At 36.7% G+C, this 19,543-nt stretch overlaps 2 protein-coding genes across 3 annotated transcripts in view; one reads left to right on the top strand and one right to left on the bottom strand.

Moving 5' to 3' along the window:
• The window catches only part of LOC135695822 (adipose-secreted signaling protein), a 52,442-nt gene that overhangs the window by 20,175 nt on the left and 12,724 nt on the right, over nucleotides 1-19,543 (bottom strand). The window contains exon 4 of one of the 2 annotated variants that reach the window (XM_065215005.2): nucleotides 13,362-18,092. The exons of the other annotated variant lie outside the window; for it this stretch is intronic. Coding sequence (XP_065071077.1) covers nucleotides 17,863-18,092 — 230 coding nt within the window. The 3' untranslated portion in view covers nucleotides 13,362-17,862. Of the gene's footprint in view, nucleotides 1-13,361; nucleotides 18,093-19,543 lie in introns of those variants that run through there. 2 annotated transcript variants of the gene reach the window in all.
• Nucleotides 492-5,964, top strand: LOC135695821 (uncharacterized). Its single transcript, XM_065215004.2, has 2 exons — nucleotides 492-1,015; nucleotides 4,908-5,964. Exons 1-2 carry the CDS (start codon nucleotides 883-885, stop codon nucleotides 5,600-5,602), a joined length of 828 nt encoding a protein of 275 aa, XP_065071076.2. The 5' UTR covers nucleotides 492-882; the 3' UTR covers nucleotides 5,603-5,964.

The raw sequence follows: 19,543 nt of genomic DNA, 5'->3' as shown, positions 1-19,543 counted from the left end.
ACGTGCCCTGTGGGCAGTATCCTAACCATAGATTAATAAAATTAACGCACTGCATTCTGTCAACGCACCGACCTTGACAGTGTTCTTTGAGCCGAACTAAAGTCTACGCGAGTGTAGTATCAGGCTGCTAGCTGTTATGACGCAAAGGGCGGGAGACAAAACTTGTTTACCAAATTTCATTATAGAATTCCATTTGTAGGATACTGAAATTTGCTCAAGATTTCATTAAAATAGGCACAACAGAAACGTTATACATATGATAAAATATTGCGAGGTTCTAGGAATAAATACAATTATACTGTATTTGGGAACTGAATAGTAATCTAGTAATATAATTACATCTAAAACAGTTGGCGGCCATGTTTTGTAAGCTTTAAAATCAAACATTTTAGAAGATGTTTCATTAAGTACTTTCAAATAACAGAGCTATGACTGTCCTTTATAACGGGCGATTTCAAAGACTTTAATATTTCATAAGTCCATAAAATTTATAGATTTCAAATTGCCTCGGTTGTATGACAAAATTGTTGAAAATTGCAAATTACATGAAAGATTCAAGAACTATATCTAACATCTGTGCATGTGTTTCTTCAAGTAATCTCTTTATTGAATAGCCGCATACCATGATATCACCGTAAAATATTTTCTTGAATAAATAGCATTGGTTTTTTGTATAATGTGGGCTGGCTTTATTGGCACTTCAGATTCTGTATGACATTCGAAAGAGGTCGCTAATTTGCGGACCAGCTAGGTCAGGGGGGTAATGGTTTTCCAGCCAAGACTTCTGGAGATTACCGTACAGGTTTAATGAAATGTTTCCGTCAATACATTCACGTATTAAGATATTGTTTACGACAATAACAGTGAGTACTATATAAGCGCATGGAAGCAGTTGTTTCCAAATCGTCATTTAACTTCAACAGAAGAAGAAGAAGAAAGTTGAAAGTCATGGCTGGTTGTCGATCGCCAGACACAGATTACTACATCAGCAAAGATGATGCCATTTGTGGCAAAGGTAATGCCTCTTTGATTAATCATGATTCGGAATACATCCTGTTGAATTACAGACAAAGTGGAATATCATTAAAAGATAAATTTTTGCATTAAACAATTGATACTCTTTAGTCGGATGCAGAGAGTCGACATCGCATTTCCCAAATTTCTCGCGCTTCCCTCATTAGATTGACTGAGCTTTGCGTACCCTAATACCGCATAAGCCAGAACGTTGCACGTTAATGATTATAGAAAACCTTTTTTTGCACAGTTTTAACATAAATTATTTGAAGCTGAAGGTATTGATGGATCACGACACATCAAACCTTAAAGATAAACGATTAATGATGTATCTCCATGGTATCTTGTTACGGCCACACCTCCTCGTTTCTACCAAATCTCCAGTTATAGAAACTTGAACTATAAGTAAATCAGTAGCACTTGAAGTAAGAAACGAAGTACTATATAGCTCTATAGTCTGAATCCTAACCCTAGGAGCCATGTTAGTGTGTAACGTATTTCTAACGAAAATTACTGTTTACCAGTCTGTTATAAAGTGCTTAATGCGATCACCAGGCAGCTCTAGCTTATTTCTTTGTAGTTTTTTCAAAATACTCGATAAGGACTGACCAGGGCTGAAAAAACAGCTTATTCCCGAAATTCTCTGACGCATATTAGAATATCCGTGAAGATACCGATATGCTCGAGAAGAGGATTCACTAGGTGGGGCAGCGGGGCTAGTAAAGGCCTACATAAAGTGATGCTGTGCCATGTCAGCATCGGCACGATTTTTGCGTTATGGGGTAGTGAAATCCTAGCAAAATGAAAAAAAATCTGAAATCTGAAACAGACATGGACATTGTCTAACAAAAACCTCCGACTGCATCCCTAGGAAATACCAAATAAGTAAATAGCACGATCGCAGGTCTACCGTTTATTTGCTTTAACCTGGATGGATACTAAAGGAAGCCTTGAGTCTTTTTTCAGCTATATGAAGGCCTAGGTTTACACACGTTCGCTACAATATCCCCATTGCCCGTGGAAAAAGGTGCCAAACTAGCGTTAAAAAGGATTTTGTCTCACCGCTTAACTGTTTCGATATAAATTTCGTACTAAAATGCTTGCAAGCGTTTATATTCTCTAATTGAATGAAAAGTCTGGTTAAAGCGTCAAAAGAACCGTGAATAGCTAACACAAAATTAAAGAACCCCAATCGCACTTGCATTGCATACTGGCCTCATTATAAGCATTGCATACTGGCCTCATTATAAGCATTGCATACTGGCCTCATTATAAGCCAGGTCGCAGTGGGTCAGTTTTCATTTGCAGGGCTGAGGTGTAGATAGCAATATCTTTTCAGAATGGTATACATCCTGTCCAATGGGGAGAGGCTTAATTCGATTCTCTGTTGTCCTTTGCTGTAATTTGTCCTGTCCTGGTGTACTCGCCCGTTTTTCTTAAAGATAGCATCCTTAAGTTCTTCACTTTTTATTAAAGCATGTTTGTTCCCAGTACCAGGACATCGTTGGCATTGTCAATGGTATTTTATTATTTTTGTCGGCACTGGCAAGGAACAACATGATTTTGGGCTGTGTTTTTTGATGATGAGAATAAGCCTAACTGGGGTTGCCAATGAGAAAATTTGAGCTGTAAATCGACTTTGGTTGAGCAAGGGCCGCATCAAGAGTTTCGTGGCCCTTGGTTCCATGGGCGTAGTGGTTGCAAAACGTATAAGGAGCTTATTATTGATCTTGCCCGCAAATTACAGCTACATGGAGAAAGAAATGCCCGATAGAGCCTGATATGCGATATATGTTGCTTAACTAGGAGGGCTGCCACTTCTTTGCTTATGCTTGGTGCGGTATATTATCAAGACCCTTGTATGGAGACCCACACCTAAAACGTTTGTTAGATCTATATCCACCCAAATCTTGACCAAGAAATCATAAAAAGCTTCAGTAAGATGCTCCAATGGCCAATTACCAACCAGACAAACACAAGTTTGCAAAGCTTATGAATTTGGTCTTCCTCTCTTAGTTCCTTCTCTTGGACTCCAGTGGTAATTTTTCTTTAGGCTCACAGCACTGATTGGTCAACTATACCGGTCTTGTGCTTGCGTTTTTCTAATTTGCCTAATTCGATCCACAACTGGGTATATATTTTTCATGTTCTTTCGGACCCTGATTCTGACGTTTTATGCTCTGAGGAGTTTCAGACGAAAAAGCTTTTAGTATGTTGTAAAATGTTTGCTTTTTTTCAAAGCCATTCTCTCTTAGTTCCCAGGCCCCATGCAGAGCAGTCAATGTGCGCTGTAGTGCTGGCTAAAACATTCATTAAGTTTTGGCCTAAATGGACATATTGTTCAAACCAGTTGTTTTCCGTTGCTTCTAGTTCTCTTGTGATGCCTGTATCAACTTTCAAACCAGATACTTGAGATTCGACTAAAAATATTTTATTTACACAGTGTAATGTAAAAGTCTCCTCATACCAAATACATTTCTTTGAATGAAGTACTTTTAAAACATATCTAAGTTCGAAATATTAGCTAGTTATAAATTGGCGAGTTATGATTGGCTAGTTATAAAACGTATAATTTGGAATAGGCCAGATGTGAGAAATGGCAGCGTGTTCCACTTTTTGTGTTTTCAATCAGTTTGTTATCTGTCATTTGTTATGATTATTATGATTTACCAATTGTTATGATTAACTAATAGAAATTAAAGAAAATAAATAGTGGACGAGGATTGGTAATCTTAGTGGATTTGGAGTTTCCTATAAATTTTTGAAAATTTGTACATTGATTAAGTGCCTTAATTTTGGAATATCTTTTATGAAATGATGGGTCGATAGCAGCAAACTGCGCAGCGCAGACTTAAAAAGTTCTGGTAAGATACTTTTTTGATTATCAAGTTTGAGTCTGAGCACAGGCAAGTGGCAAAATCGTTGACTGGATTAAAACTTCCGGTAAAAAGGCGTGTTCTATTTGGGCGTGATTCATTGCGCTTTTAAAATGACTATGCTAACTTGAGGCTTAGTCATGTTTGTTTTTCTGATAAAATTCGTGTGACGTAAACAAATTTGGCATCGGCTATCAGAAACTAAGAAACTCCCTATAGGGTGATCTTAGGCTGGAAATATGCCTCTTGTGCATACACTGATTGCTGGTATTCCAATCATGCCGAATGTCACCTGGACACTCAGTGGTGCCATTGTTTGACCAGACAATAGATTTATTTCCACTTTCATACGTTTTCTTTTGGCAAAGTGTCCCAGGTACATTAACAATCTTCAATCCCGAGTATATTAACAAAATACAACAGCGACATTTGAAGGCATCCTCTGAATTGTAAATAGGCATTTAGAATTGAACTGGAAAGCAAAAAAGGTTATTTTAATGCCATTAGAACAGAGAATGGTATGACGTCAAATGATTTGTAGTGCCCAGCATCCTCCCACTCAGATTTGCACCGTTATGAAAGCCATTGATAAGCAAAGTGGCCTTCAATTCTTCCTTTTCAATCGTAAACAAAAACCATTGACGTCACTGCTCACCATGATATAGCATAAGCTTTGGTAAACAATCTCTGGTTAAATAATAAACAACCTAGATAGACTAAATTTGTTTACAGGTCCTTTCATGAAGACATTTATATTGGAAGCTACTCTTAGCGTTTTGTATAACTTGTTATCAAATAATTGCTTTTATCAGATCTTTGTGACTTACATATACTTCCAAATCCGAAGCATATGTATACAAAAGCTCTGAATGCAATAATTAAAAGAATTGTGAATACATTAGAACAGTGTTTTGTTTGCTGTATATTTGGTGTTGTGTCCAGGTCAACGTATTATTATCATAAATAACAGCGTGTTTAGTGTTACGATCTTACTCTAAAAGCTCGCTTTCCTTCCAGATTACTTCCATGAATATTTGTGTTGGTGGATGACTGCACTGATGCAGGCCAAGGGATATGGGGTCGAGGCTACTGAAAAGAGCGCGAAGCACTATCAGCATGCATTTGTGGCAAGGGAAAATCTACAAACACCAAACAGAGCTGTAGGAGGATGGTTATCTAAACAAATGGAAGCCGAGGACAGGATTTTGATGGAAGAGTATGAACTTTTGAAAGAATACCACAACACTGAGCGGCGCCAAGTGTTGTTACCTCTGCATGCTGGATCACCTCTGAACAGACAGCAACCCCAACAACAACAACAAGAAGAAGGAATTGACACTCGGTTTACCAGGAAACGTGTTCATGGTCCATATACCTGTGAAGATTGCGGAAAAGTATTGAAAAGGTCCTCAAGTCTATCGAATCATAAGCTAATCCACAAAAATGTGAAGGCGTTCTGCTGCGAGAAATGCGGGACAAGGTTCCTGCGCAAGTCTGACTTGGGAAAACATTATGCGATTCACACAGGTTCAAAACCGTACGTCTGTAACGTATGCGACAAATCATTCAGCCAATCTTCTAACATGTTAACACACAAAAGAAGACACACCGGTGTTAAGCCTTATAAATGTAACTTTTGTTCAAAGTCATTTTATAGGAAAGTTGACGTTAAGAGACATGAAATTGTTCACAACATCAGCGAGAGTGAATGATTTTCTTTAACGTTTTTGTATATCGATTGAACACAGAGGGACAATATTTGTCTATTTATTTTGTAATTATTCAAATGTCTAGCGTTATTGTATTTCTAGATGTATATATTGAATATTTTTGTGACAATTTTTTTTAGAGGAACTACTTCTGGGATAATTGTCGAGTCTTGAAAACGTGTTTACTTACAAAAAGCGAATTATAGAACCAAATAAAATCACAATTTTTGCGCCCTAGCATTCACAAATTTAACAATATCGTGCTATATTCATGTTTGGTTTGCCTCCTGCCTAAAAATTTGAGCATTATGTGGCAGCTAACAACTTTTATTCATCATTTATTTTTCCAGACATCATGAAATAAAGTAAAAAATAGTTTTATTTCAACTTGCCAACGTGAATTTCATATCATATCATTTATCATATCATATCATATCATTTATCATATCGTATCGTATCGTATCGTATCGTATCGTATCGTATCGTATCGTATCATATCATATCATATCACATCACATCACATCATATCACATCATATCACATCATATCACATCATATCACATCATATATCACATCATATATCATCATATATCACATCATATATCATCATATATCATATCATGTCATATCATATCATATCATATCATATCATATCATATCATATCATATCATATCATATCATATCATATCATATCATATCATATCATATCATATCATATCATATCATATCATATCATATCATATCATGTCATGTCATGTCATGTCATGTCATGTCATATCATGTCATATCAATCATCATTTTGTTTATCATTATACCAACTTATCAACTTTACAAATACAGGGGAATCCCGACATAATGAACTCTGAAGAAAACCAGAAAATAGTTCGTTATATCGGGAGTTCGTTTCGCAGTTTACGCCTAAAAGCCTGCGATGGGCTTGTTTAGGCTATCTCCAACTACTGTGCACATTTAACTCCAAAAAACCAAGTTGAATTCAAATACTACTACTGGTTGGTCATTGAAAATGAAAATCTTAATTTATCTCTTACAATTTGGAACCATAAGAATGGCAAAGCTGGTATTAATGGCCTTCTTCTGCTTCTGCTTTTGGCTTCTCAATATAATTTCATCGTCGCTCATTGCCAATGTCTTATATGTAAGAAGGTATTTTTTAGTGTCAATGTACTCTTTCGCAGTAATTTCTGACGCAATCAAACTTTCATCTGGTGCTCTGAATCTATCAGTCAGGGTTTGAAATGTATCAGCATGGTTTGCCGATGGCAAAAATGATTTCCCACAAGAAAAAGTGATCAATGAACATAAAAAGTAAATATATAAAAATAGACAAAAAAGTTATGAAAAGTTCGTCATATCGAGGGTAATTATGAGGAAGGGACCAAAAAATTTGTTCGTGATAATGAGAGTTTGTTATATCCGGAGTTTGTTATACTGAGAGAATTTGTACAACCCCGTCTAGGTGCCCCGGTGAGAGGTCAGATTTTTGCCGGGGTGGCGGTCGCTATTTGGTGGGGAAAATGGTGATCAAATTTGGAATCAGCATTAACACTAGCTGCACATTATACAACTCGCAATAATATAAAAAAAAATGGCAAACAGTAAATAGAAAGTTTAGAAACGCAGAACGCTTCAAATTTGTCAGGACCCTTCAGTAGAAAACATTGACAAGCCAAATTCAACTCTAAAGATCTGATTTATATTTCGGGACAAGCTCTGAATACAGTAAATTCCCGAGGCGGCATAGTTGCCGCTGAATAAAAGAAAATTTTCGAATTTCGATTATTCTAGTTCACTGGAAAATGCACTGTTCTAAGCAATTTCACGACAGCAATGCTCCTAATCGTACTGAAATTTCCGTTATTTTTGCAAATAGATTTTGCAGCAAATGATTTTGCTTTTGATTTGGTTTGATTTTGAACAGTGAGGAAGGAGGCTCTTGATTTTGATTTAGTACCAAGAAGAAATCTCGAAATCATTGGCTTCTGTAAAAAATGCCATCCAAATGAGGGTGCCAGGACAGAAAAGGCGCTGATCTCAAAAGAGTGACTGATAAGCTCCTCTAGCTAGGGTCTCCTTTTTACTTTCTCTTCCACTTCTGACTTGCTGTGGTTGTGTCTATTGCCTCATTACTGGCCTGTTCTAGACCAAGCAAAACTTCATAATGATCTCCTGCTATATTTTAACGCTTTTTTGCCCTTCTTTTTCTTCTTTGCATGTAAGTTCCCTGTAGATTTACAGTCAAAAAATCCCTACAAAGATTGGTGAACAGTTTATCCAAAGGTCAAATTATGCAAATTTTTTAGAGAAACTGATGGATGAGATTCAGTGGTGGAACTACCCCATCACTGAATTTTGCAAGAAGCTCTCCGTACAAAAAATCCAAAAAATCCACTTTGATCCACAATGGAATCGAAGATCTGAAGGTTTTACAAATTAATCAGATAATCTGCTTCTCGGTAAGTATAGAAAAGACAAATATTAGAAAATGGAAAATTTACTCAAGTTTGAAATAGGTTTAGAGTGTTTTTTCTTGCAGTGCAGGCCTCCTAACCCGAGTCCTAAACGGTGACGAATCTAAAAGTGTGCAATGCTGAACAAAAACTAGAGAAAAAGGAAATTTATACAAAGGTTCGCTACTAAAACATCCCGAACATGCATCTTACCTCCATAATTATTCATTAATATCTCAGAAAGTATAACAGAAATGAAGAACCTCTTTCGTTGACTTGACTCGGCCAACAAGGCGTGTCTATCAGGGTATATGCAACACTTGAAGTGCTTCCTAAGCAGGACCAAATTATTATGGCAAAAATCAATTTGCTAGAGTTTTTGCTTTTACGTAGCCTTTAGTGATTACTTTGATATCGGAACTTACGAAAATTGTCTTCTAAAGGCAAGTTTGCCAGGGAGCTGAGTTTCAATTTGAAGATAAAACCGTGAACGTGATAATTGACTGGGATGAAAATAAGAGTTGGTTCGAAAAGCCGGAAATTCGAATAAGTGTCACTGCAAAACAAGTTTGAGTACACTGTCATCGACACATTAAAATTCGTTTCAAAAAATTTCAAATAATTACAAAATGAATTCATCAATCACTCAACATATATTCACTTTCTCTATGTATTTCAGAAATCTCTTGATGTCCCGAAAACATTATTTAGGTACTCGAGGTAGCGTTTTGCTTATTTTTGTCATCACGTAAACAAAAATACGTTAAAGTTGCTCTTTTAAACGACGCTTTTGTCATGAAGCACATGGTTGAACAAGGAATTTGCCATGAGCCTTGAATAATATATGTTTTGCGTGTTAACAAAGAAAAGCCAAATCTGTACATTAATATTTCATATTAATCTTCAATATAGACTACTTTCTAATAAATACTTATGACTTGCAATAATAAAAGAATGATCTTTTTAATCACATACTAAAAATCAGTTATTACCTTTTTTATCATCAAAATAACCAAAATTTGAGATCAAAGAGTGCCATGTTTCAACTGGTCACTCCATGATAAATTTAAAACAGGATTTGAGATTGGAGCTTTCCTTCACCTAGGTGGGCTGCCATCCGAGGCTCAAGAACTCCCGAACTAAAGTCTCACCACTGGATGCAGTTTAAGGTCCTACCCAGGACATGGTCATACCCAGGTTATCAATCAAATTAGAATCTATTATTTCTAGTTTTATGGCTACATCTCTAAAGCTTTAAAAACGTTACTAAATAAAGCATTGCTCAATCTTATTATTGCCCTACAACTTTGTGTAAGAATATTAAATGTTATATCATCGGCCAAGAAGGTCAATATCCAACAAGTGGTATGTCAGAAAACATACGGAAATTTCTGTATTTCAGAATTTCTGTATCATCATCATCATCATCATCATCATCATCATCATCATCATCATCATCATCATCATCATCGTCATCGTCATCGTCATCGTCATCATCATCATCATCATCATCATCATCATCATCATCATCATCATCATCATCATCATCATCATCATCATCATCATCATCATCATCATCATCATCATCATCATCATCATCATCATCATCATCATCATCATCATCATCATCATCATCATCATCATCATCATCATCATCATCATCATCATCATCATCATCATCATCATCATCATCATCATCATCAACAACAGATGGTTGGTCCCGACCAGCCGTGGCCCTCTGTACCATGTCTCTCCAACAATCCCGGTCCTGTGCCAGTCTCGTTGCCTCCGTCATTCCCATGTAGCGGGGTTTTGGTCTGCCTCTTCCTATTAGGCGAAACATCATGCCAGTCAGTAAGATCTTTTCAAGTCTATGGCTGCAAAAAATATGGTTTGAAGGATTTCCTCGTTGGTCTTTTTTTCGGTCTAGCTAAAAACTGCACTATGAACGAACAAATGAAGAAGAGTTCGATCTTCCAAAAACTTGCTGCATGAGCAAAGGCCATATTTTCTACCAAGGGTCACTGTAATCTCGTCTTCACATAAACAAAGCTGATGCAACAGAAATTCTTTAGTAAGATTCTGATGTTTTTACTGGCCATATAATAAACAGTCTCTACCGATTTTCAATCGATTTTTCACATTTCTGTTCACTATTCTGTTCAAATTCAAACCCATGACATCATCATTTCCAACCTCTTTAGTGAAGTAAACTGGCTTGATACCTCCAGTATGGAAAAAGAAATCTCATGAGCAAAATTCTCAAATCATGTATCTTTGGTTTATATTCGAGGAGTTGGACCGTTTATTTTTCAACAATCTTTAAAAATAAAAACTCTATCAGTTTTATTCGAATCATTGTCCATTTTAGCCTTATTATCTTCATTGTAAGTTCTTTATTGCAATATAACAGGAGTTCCTGCTCTGCTACACTATGATTCATTATGAAGTTTGAACGAAAAAAGAGATCCTTGAGGAACTCCTGTTATACTGCTTTTAACCTTTTAGAAGACCACCTCTTTCTCAAAGGTCTTCCGAATGAGCTTGGGTACACCTGAGAGTGTTGTCGGGATTGTCTAAAACCTGAGAGTAATAAACCGAACGGTGCCCTCGAAAACTGACGGAACTGATGGTGCCCTCGAAAATACTTGTTTTCTTTTTTCAAAAGATACTGGAAACAAAGTCGTTGCAGCCTTAAAGCCTGGTTCCCACTTGGTCGTTTGGGTCGTTTGAGTCGTTAGAGTCGTTCCTGAAAGACACGAACGACCCAAAGAACTCATTGGTTTCCACTTGGTCGTTTGAGTCTTTTGAGTCGTTTGTTGTTGATGCTGTTCATTGCTTGCACCATGCGTCGCTCATTTAATTTTGGCGGCATGCGTGGAAGAAACGATGGTAGCATTTGATAAACAACAACTGGTGTTGCAAAGTAAACTATTTCTACCTCTGGTGACTTTGTACAGACGACGATGTTAGATCACTAAATTTCAGTGCAATAGCTTGCCATGATTTGATATTTTTGTATTTATTTTTAAACTCTTTCCAGTAATTGTTATAATAGCACTCGTATTTTTGAACTTTTCCATATAGCTTTCTGTGAAATATTCAGCTATCTTGTTCTTGTTCTAGTCAAACACGCGGTTACAAGAGGATCTCCTATTCTTGAAGAAAAAGTTACTAAAGCGTGGGTCGTTTGAGTCGTTTGAGTCGTTTGTCGGTTTCCACTTGCAAAAATCATTCATGCGTGGGTATTTTGGGTCGCGGAGATAGAAATTTTTCTATCTCTGCGACAACTGTCGTTTGAGTCTTTCGGGTATTTTGTGTCGTTGGCAGGTCCGTTCCCACTGTGTCTTTTCAGTCGTTTGGGTATTTTCCAACGACCCAAACGACCCAAACGACCAAGTGGGAACCAGGCTTAAAGGATTCGTCAGTGAAAATTAAGCTGAAGATTAAAGGAAGGAAAAAAGAGCTTTTAGAGAGAAATTATTGGCCTTCAGTTGTCCACTCTAACAAGCACGATACAGGTGTTGATCTTGAGACAACGGTGTCTTATCCACTTGCACTTGTGTCGATACTCGACATGCTATATGACTTCAACAGCTTCCACAACAGCGAAGAAAGCAAAGAAATGTTGTTTAATCCTTTTCAGTTTGCAACTATTAAGGATTGTAGTCAACTAATTGGCCGGACAGTGATCTTTTCACACAAATTTAAGTGTACAAAAGTTACAAAGGATCATGTTGAAGTTCTCAAAGACTGGGCTATTAACATCACATTCTAACAATGTTCTTGTCTCCTGTATTGGGCAGGGCAATGATTCTCATAGATAACTGTACTGGAAAACAAAGTAAAAAATAGGCATGGTATCACGAGGTCTAGAAAAAGAAAGCATTTCTTGACCTGCACGCTTTTTCTTGCTATAACTATGCTTCCAGTTATACTTTTTTTGTGTATTTTTGAGAATTCAAAGAGCATCTTGAGAAAATCCCCTCCGACATAAGTTGCTTGTGCAGAAGTTCGAAAGGAAAAAGAGATCAGAGCATCTTCTGCCGCCATGAAAAGAAAACACAAGATTTCATATTTTGCGTGCAAACTATATCGCTATGGTTTTGAGACAAGCTGACGGTTTGATATTTCAATTTGGCTTCCTAGTAGATAGATGATGGTTGGGACGAATGAGGATTCTATCGACAGTGTGGTGCTTGTAACCAAAAACATACCTGGGAACTTTCGCTAAGCCAAGCTGAAGTAAAAAAGAGCTGTACTTAGAGCGTCGTGTGCAGCGACTCAGAAGGCGATCTTGAGGAACTTTGAAGCGATTAAACTTTGTTTATTTAGATGATCCGTTAGTATTTATCAGTTAGTAATGAATAGCTCTGCATAGTTCCTATGGACGACAGTTCAAAAATTAGTCCCATCAAGAGATGTATTAAACTTTTTAGATGTCTATTTAAGCATAAAAACATTAAGATTACGCAATTTCCTCATGAAAACGAGGCTTTTGCACCCCCTTAACAGACCAAAATTTAATTTTAAACATTTATGCACAAGAAAAATGCTTAATCAACTTTAAAATTTTAACTTATTTCCATTCAAACTGTTTTCTCGTTGAGTACCTTCATTTACGCAAAACGAGACTTCAAACACGAAAAAGAGGCTGATGGCCCCCCAAAATCTCCGTATAACATCGATTTTCGAAACCAGCACCCTCGATTTGAGCACTTAGACCCATAAATTTTGCTCTCGGGCGACCATTCCCCTATTCTCCGCCTGGTCTATCTATTCTGCGTGGATCTATTACCAATAGCTTGTTCACCACAATGCAAGCATTAAAACGTGGACTCATGTGTTAAGTCGTGATCAGAAACATTACATTTCCGATATAATAACGCGGTACCTCTGACATACCAGCAGAATGTTAAGTACTTCAATGGGAAAGTAAATGTCGATTATTTGTTCAATCAAAAACAAAGCTTCAGGCTCTCATTGGGAAAGAGAAGGAAAAGGATACTCATAAGCCTGCAAGTGGTAATCTTGTACCTTCCAAAAAGGCTTATCGACAAATCAAAAAGTTTTCCTAAGAATTCTGAAACTGTACATCAAAGTTATCCTTGCAAAAAGAATAGCCATTTTGTGAATGCAAGATTTAGTTATCAAAAGTAGATACTGCTTTGATAACAAAGTATAATTCAAGACCGTGTCACAGGATAAACAGCAAGGTACCTAGGATTCAACCTTGTGGAAATCACAGAAAACATAGCCAGTAAAGCAAAAACGTCAATCAGCCTCTATCAAAACTGTCCTGTTCTAATTAAAATTTTTTTATATGTCATGGTTGTATGGTCCTGATAAACTACAAAAATAAAACAAAGCATTTCATGATCAAATAAGTTTGGTTTTGAAAGATAACCAAACACGTCGCTTATCTATTGCCCATTTGGGTCTACTGGCTGAAGCAAACTCAATTCACCATTCACACATGCATAATGGGCATCAACTATTATAGAGAAACAAATAAACAGTCGTATATTTTATCTATGTGGCTTTAGGGAAAGAACATAAAGCAACTCAGAAATGGATGGACTAAGACAATGGTTAATGTTAACATGTCCGCTTACTTGGCCTTCAAACAACAAGTTTAAATCATAAAAGTAAAGGCCACTGACTATTCTAAGCCTTCGGAACATTCTGGCAAATGACCCAAAGTCGCGTTTTCGGAAGCATGAAAAATGCACGGTCAGCAAAATTTCGACTTTCCAATTTTTCAAATCTATTTTTTGAACTATAAATCGTCAAATTATAAATTTTTGAAAACAGTCGTTTTTTCAATCTTATTGGACCACCGACTCGAATTAATAACAACATCGTTCTCATTGTCTATCAAAAGTCCCTAAGAATTTTGAGCCACTTCGGGACTGAAAGTTTCTTAACGTTGCCACATTTTCAGGAGTCAGAAATTCTTCAAAGTTTCTTCAAAGCTCAATAGCAATCTTACAAATCATGTGTGAATCAGTAATTTGATGTAGTTTTGCTTGAAACATCCAAAAGACTGGTCAACAATTATCCAAAAATTTATTTGTCTGAAATTCAAAAAAATGTGATATATTTTCGCCGAAGTTTATTGTACGAAATGATATCCGCTGAAAATATTTGTACTTGATACAGGAAGAGGATTGATAAGAATCTAAAAATTCTGAGTAGACAGATGTTGCTTAATGAGGAGAATGAGCGCGTGAAATCTTTGCAGACAGATGTTGCTTATCATTAGAAGACGATGAATGGGTGGAAATCTAAATCAGCTAGTAAACAGGATGGACCACCTTGAGTGCGTGGGATAAACTGTGCAAAATAAATGAGATGGCAAAAAATCATCTTTTTTGAATCTGGCAAATACAGTCAACCGGAAAAACCTCTGCATCAGGATATTGACGTCTAAGCAATCTCAAAAAAACTGCAGGATACAAAACAGTACAATCACTTCCTTACAGAAAGTTAAGCTTTTCACCAAAAAAACTGTAGCTAGCAAAAAACAAGATTTATGAGAGGTTTATCAATTCCCAACCTGCCGTTAACTTCAAGGACCAAGATATAAAATTTTTAGTACCATAAGTAAAACACTATTGTATTACTATTTAGTACTTTGAGAAATAGTTGAGATTCAAGTTCATTTTTGACCACTAAACAAGCTTGACCCTATCTAAGCAGGTCCTCCTTTAGTGTACCTGCGTCTCTGACACTTTAAACTCTGCAGGATAATTGTTAACACGTATTACTTGGCAGGCCCTGCATGAACTAAAGCAGCCATTCTTAAACTCCAGCTCGCGGGCCAATTCCGGCCCGCAGCAAGTTTTTACCCGGCCCGCCGAGCGCTTTATCTCAGAAAAATATTTTAGTTTCATTCATTTGTAAAAAGGTTGATTATTCGCTGTTATGCTAAGATAATTTTAAAACTTTGGAAGACCCTTTCTTTTCATGTCGACATTAAAATAGATAAAGCTATGGAACCGTTAGCTTTTCTCCCGTCAAATTCTATTTTAGATGCAGTTTCCGGCCATCCCTAGATTATTATAACCTAAAATTTTTCTTGCCGCCAACCATGGTGGCGGCCTTTTTAATACAAACACAATCATTAAATTTTGGCCCCACTTTACAATGCGTTTTGGCCGCAAACACAAGGGTACAAAATAGTACACTCATTTAAGCACTAAATTTGCCTGGAAAGTATCATCTTACGATATTTGCCAATTATTTTGATATGGTTGGAATCGCCACATTCTTGTGCATCGAATGATGTATAGTTTAATCTAATTGCGTCAATAGTTTTGCTTCTAGGGAGAGAAAACCAAATATCGTGTCAGAAACGTTTACCGTAACCTTAACTCAGTGAAAATTGGCAAAATTAGGCTACAATCTTTAGATACTCGGAAAATAATTCAATGAGTAGGTTTGAACAAGAAAAATGCAAGAAAGCGACAGAGAATATGAGAAACATGCTTTGCAAAATGTATCATATAGAATAGAATTCCAAAAGTGAAGACGTAACAATAATCAATTTTTAGGTTTTTTCAAATTCGAACATATAACCTTGAAGAGCATTACGAAATATTCCCAAATGAGAAAAATCATTTGAATGAGTTACAAACTCGCTGAGATATGGCCACATGAGCACAGGGTGCTTCCCCGCCCATAACTCACTAGATTTGCATTTGATTGTTTCAAAGAAAAACTTGAAAAATTATGATAATCTGGGGTACCTAGCTAGACAGTAAAATCGGTTTTCAAAAACTAACATTCAAGGAAGTTTTTTGCTCGTGGCTTTGAAGTAAACTGTTGCAAGTGAGGCTTTTTTTAATAGCAGTAAAGGGTCTAGTAAAAGCGGCACATCTTGGCCATGCTGAAGCCTCTAATCTATAACTCATTTAGAGCCCAAAATAAACCTGGAGATCAAAACACATTTTAGCTTATATACCTTGTCATTCTGTACTACAATGAGAACAGATTTGAGTAGTTTCTTCATTTATGTTATTTGTATTACTCGCTACAAACAAGCTATGTATCCGCGTATCCGCGTAAGACTCGAATTCAGAGCAAAGCTTTGCCCCTTAACAACAATAAATCAAAACAAAATAAGCTGTAAAGGCGTATCCACATATATTCATCCATACCTTACAGTGACGTAATATTGACCGACCATTAAAAGACAGTCTATCCTCTCAATGGTTGGCCGAAAGGATAAATGAGGTTTGGGTGATCCAATGTCGTTCTAATGGTTACAATCACTACGTTTTCATCGATAACAACCCAGCATAAACTGAGCAGCGTTACAATTGAGCACAATAACGGAAAAATATCCTATAAAAAGTCGAATATCTGACATCTTTAGGGTTGAATAACTGTAGATTTTAGACATTCCAAGACAGTACTACAGGCAAATGAACACAACAATGGTATCTTTGCGCATGCGTTATTTATCATAAATAATCACAATCTTCTGTGAACTACTAGCATGTGTCACACTGAAAAGCGATAGCTGAGGCGAAAACGTTGATATATCTAATTAAGTCAATCTATTGTTTCAAGTAAGTCTGATAACATCTGGATTCTGTTGCGAAAAAGATTGTTGTTGGAACAGACAAATGCACTTTCTAGCGATTTTTAGTAGCTACAGGAATTTGATCTTGTGAACCTACAATATTGTTACCTAGAATATATTACAATGATAATTGCTTCTCATATGCAGCAATTGATACAAGAACGAAGAATCTAATGAAGAAACGAACGAATTTGTACGAAAGGACAACTGAACAACTAAGTATTTATGATAAGGTCGAACTTATGGTGACATTCTATGGTGTGTTAACATATGTTAAGTACGTAGTGGTGAATCCATATACAGAGGTGAGTATGCACGTTGTGGCGGGTAAGTCATGTAAAATAGGAGAATAGTTATCAGTAGGTAGAGCCTAGGCAATTTGTATGTGTTAAGTGATAAGCTGGAAATAGCTGTGACTAGGTACGTTAAGGTTAGCAGGAAAATAGAGGGAAGCTATCATTTTGTAGTGAATGGCTCAGTAATAGTTAGTAGCATAATAGTGGTGAATGGGTAGGTTCTGGGGAGAGTCGGAGAGAAATGTCGCGAGTAGAAAAACAGTTGAGAAAATGTAGGCTGTGGTGAGCAAAATTTCGCGAGTAGGTGGTTGATGACATGTACATGACATGATCTTTCTTGCAATTAAAAAAATAATGGCTAACTAGAAAATTGAAGTAGTGGTGGACAAACTTAAGATAGAGGCTGCAGAAAATGATCGGACCTACACAATCTTACTAATAAGTTAAAGAAAAGTATCTAGTAGGAGTCGTGTCTGGTAGAAGATATCTTGCAATGGATAAGTTTAATGAATTATCAGACTGGACGTTCAAATGGTAACAGAGTGGTATGTTATGAAGAGATTTGAGCCGAAATACAAAAAGCAAGGGGATCTCTAGAAAAGAAAAAGACGTCCAGGAAATGCAGAAGAAACACAGCAGAAGATGAGGAAAGGTAGAGGCAAAGATATTCATTTGAAACTTTGATAAACTGCAGGCCTGAATCCGGTGCCAACCATCTACCTGTTGTATAAGGCCCTGTACACATTATAAGAATTTGTTCTACGTAGTTTGAAAATTTCAACTAATTTATGTTTAGTAAAAATTATCAAAGAAGTTTGCAAGGTAACAACTTTTTTACAAAACTAAGTAAAATAAGGTGTATATATATATATATATATATATATACTAAAAGTGCACTAATACTAGAATTAGTCGAATCCTTGCCAATCACTTGATTCAGACACAGTATCGTCTGGGACATGAATGCACTTAATACCGTTTTTAAGCATTGGCGTTCCTTTGGTTTTGCCCATAACACGAGCATCTATACATATCTTCATGTGCTTAGCCCCATCTCTTGAGTGTAGTGTTAATCTTTTCTTTGATTTACCCTCCATGGTACATCTCCATTCCACGGTGACAAGAAGTCGATTCTTATCTAAAAGGAGATCATATAATAATGTTTCCGTTCGTTTTCTTAGAAAATAAGGGGACACAAAAAAGCTCTATGGCTACTTGCTCACTAGTCGTGAAGGATATTTCTTTAAAATATTCCACGTCTATCAGGCAAAGTTTGTACTGGCTATTTTTGACTAGATTTAAAGGACCTTCTGACACAAAGAGAAGGAAAGCATCATTTTCAATTAAGGCAATAAGGCTTCCAGTGGACCTAAGATAATGTTGAATTTTTGCTTCCAACCAATGCTGGAACTAGCCACTTAACAGAGGGGAGTGTTCTGAAAGGAAAAACCTTTCGGTGCATGGAAGATTCAGAATTGACAATAAGGGACAGAGATTGCAGAAATCAAATAAAGCAATATTCTCATCAAAGGGATCTAAACGTTCTTGCTGATGTTGGAGCTTTTAACAGTCATGTGTTGCACTGCTTTGAATTTTGCCACAGTAGGATGCATAAGACGAGACAAGGACAACTATGCTCGCAAAAATACCACATGCAACTGAAGCCACCAGAACAGAAAAATGATCAAGGTCAGGTCAGTCAAGTAGATGCCAAAGTCAACTAGTATCGGGAATGTGCCAATAAGATGCAACATCTAATTCAAACTCATGGGAAGAACATCACCTTTCTGTATCCTTAAGTTCGTATCAAAGCTGGGCACATATCGTTCTTCTTTTATATCTCGGGTTCATAATATGCAACAAACTGCTTACTGCATTTCAAGGTCAACAGTCGATAGTGAGTATCAAGAGCGAATATGATCAACTTGATTTTGATTTTTTTCTAAACTATCGTGCGATTTTTTGGTACTTTTTTCACTTGAATGATCTTGATTTATTAAGTTCGTTTGACATCTTATGAAGTTTTGCTTTCTGGATGACTTCTGGATTTAGCAGGCTTTTAAATGATCTTTGAAGCTGGTCAAATGTGGTACTCTGGGTGCCAGAGCCTCAGTGAAGGAGATGGTCGTTCGACCACTGTTCGGCCATCTATTTCACCAAGGAGTAAAGGTGTATAGTACTTGATCCAATTACCGGAAGCTACAGTACAGGACGATGAGACGTTGCAGTGGTTACATGTCCTGATTTCTATTGTCGATTAGCAATTTGCAGACAGCTTGTTAGGAATCCTAGATTCTTAATACTCCTTGAAGTATGCCTTTCTATTCCAGCATAGTATGGTACCAGTGTCTACCTTGGTTTGTTGCCACTATCACATCAGAGATATTGTAACATGGTAATGAACTACCAACGTCTTTACAGACAAAATGAAACAGATAAAAGCTAGGTTCAAAAGATAATGATCATTAAAAGTAGCCTGCTAGCTAAGACAACTCTACAATTGTATAGCTTATAGACTAAACTCTGCAAGAATTAGTTCTACAAACTGCCGAAGACACTTAAGGAGATGACGTACACTGTCTCTCAATA

The sequence above is a fragment of the Rhopilema esculentum genome, chromosome 14, assembly GCF_057945365.1.
Source record: "Rhopilema esculentum isolate cy_ngs chromosome 14, ASM5794536v1, whole genome shotgun sequence".
Classification (NCBI taxonomy): Eukaryota; Metazoa; Cnidaria; class Scyphozoa; order Rhizostomeae; family Rhizostomatidae; genus Rhopilema; species Rhopilema esculentum.
The sequence above is the reverse complement of the archived record's forward strand: the minus strand, read 5'-3'. Positions and strand labels throughout refer to the sequence as shown.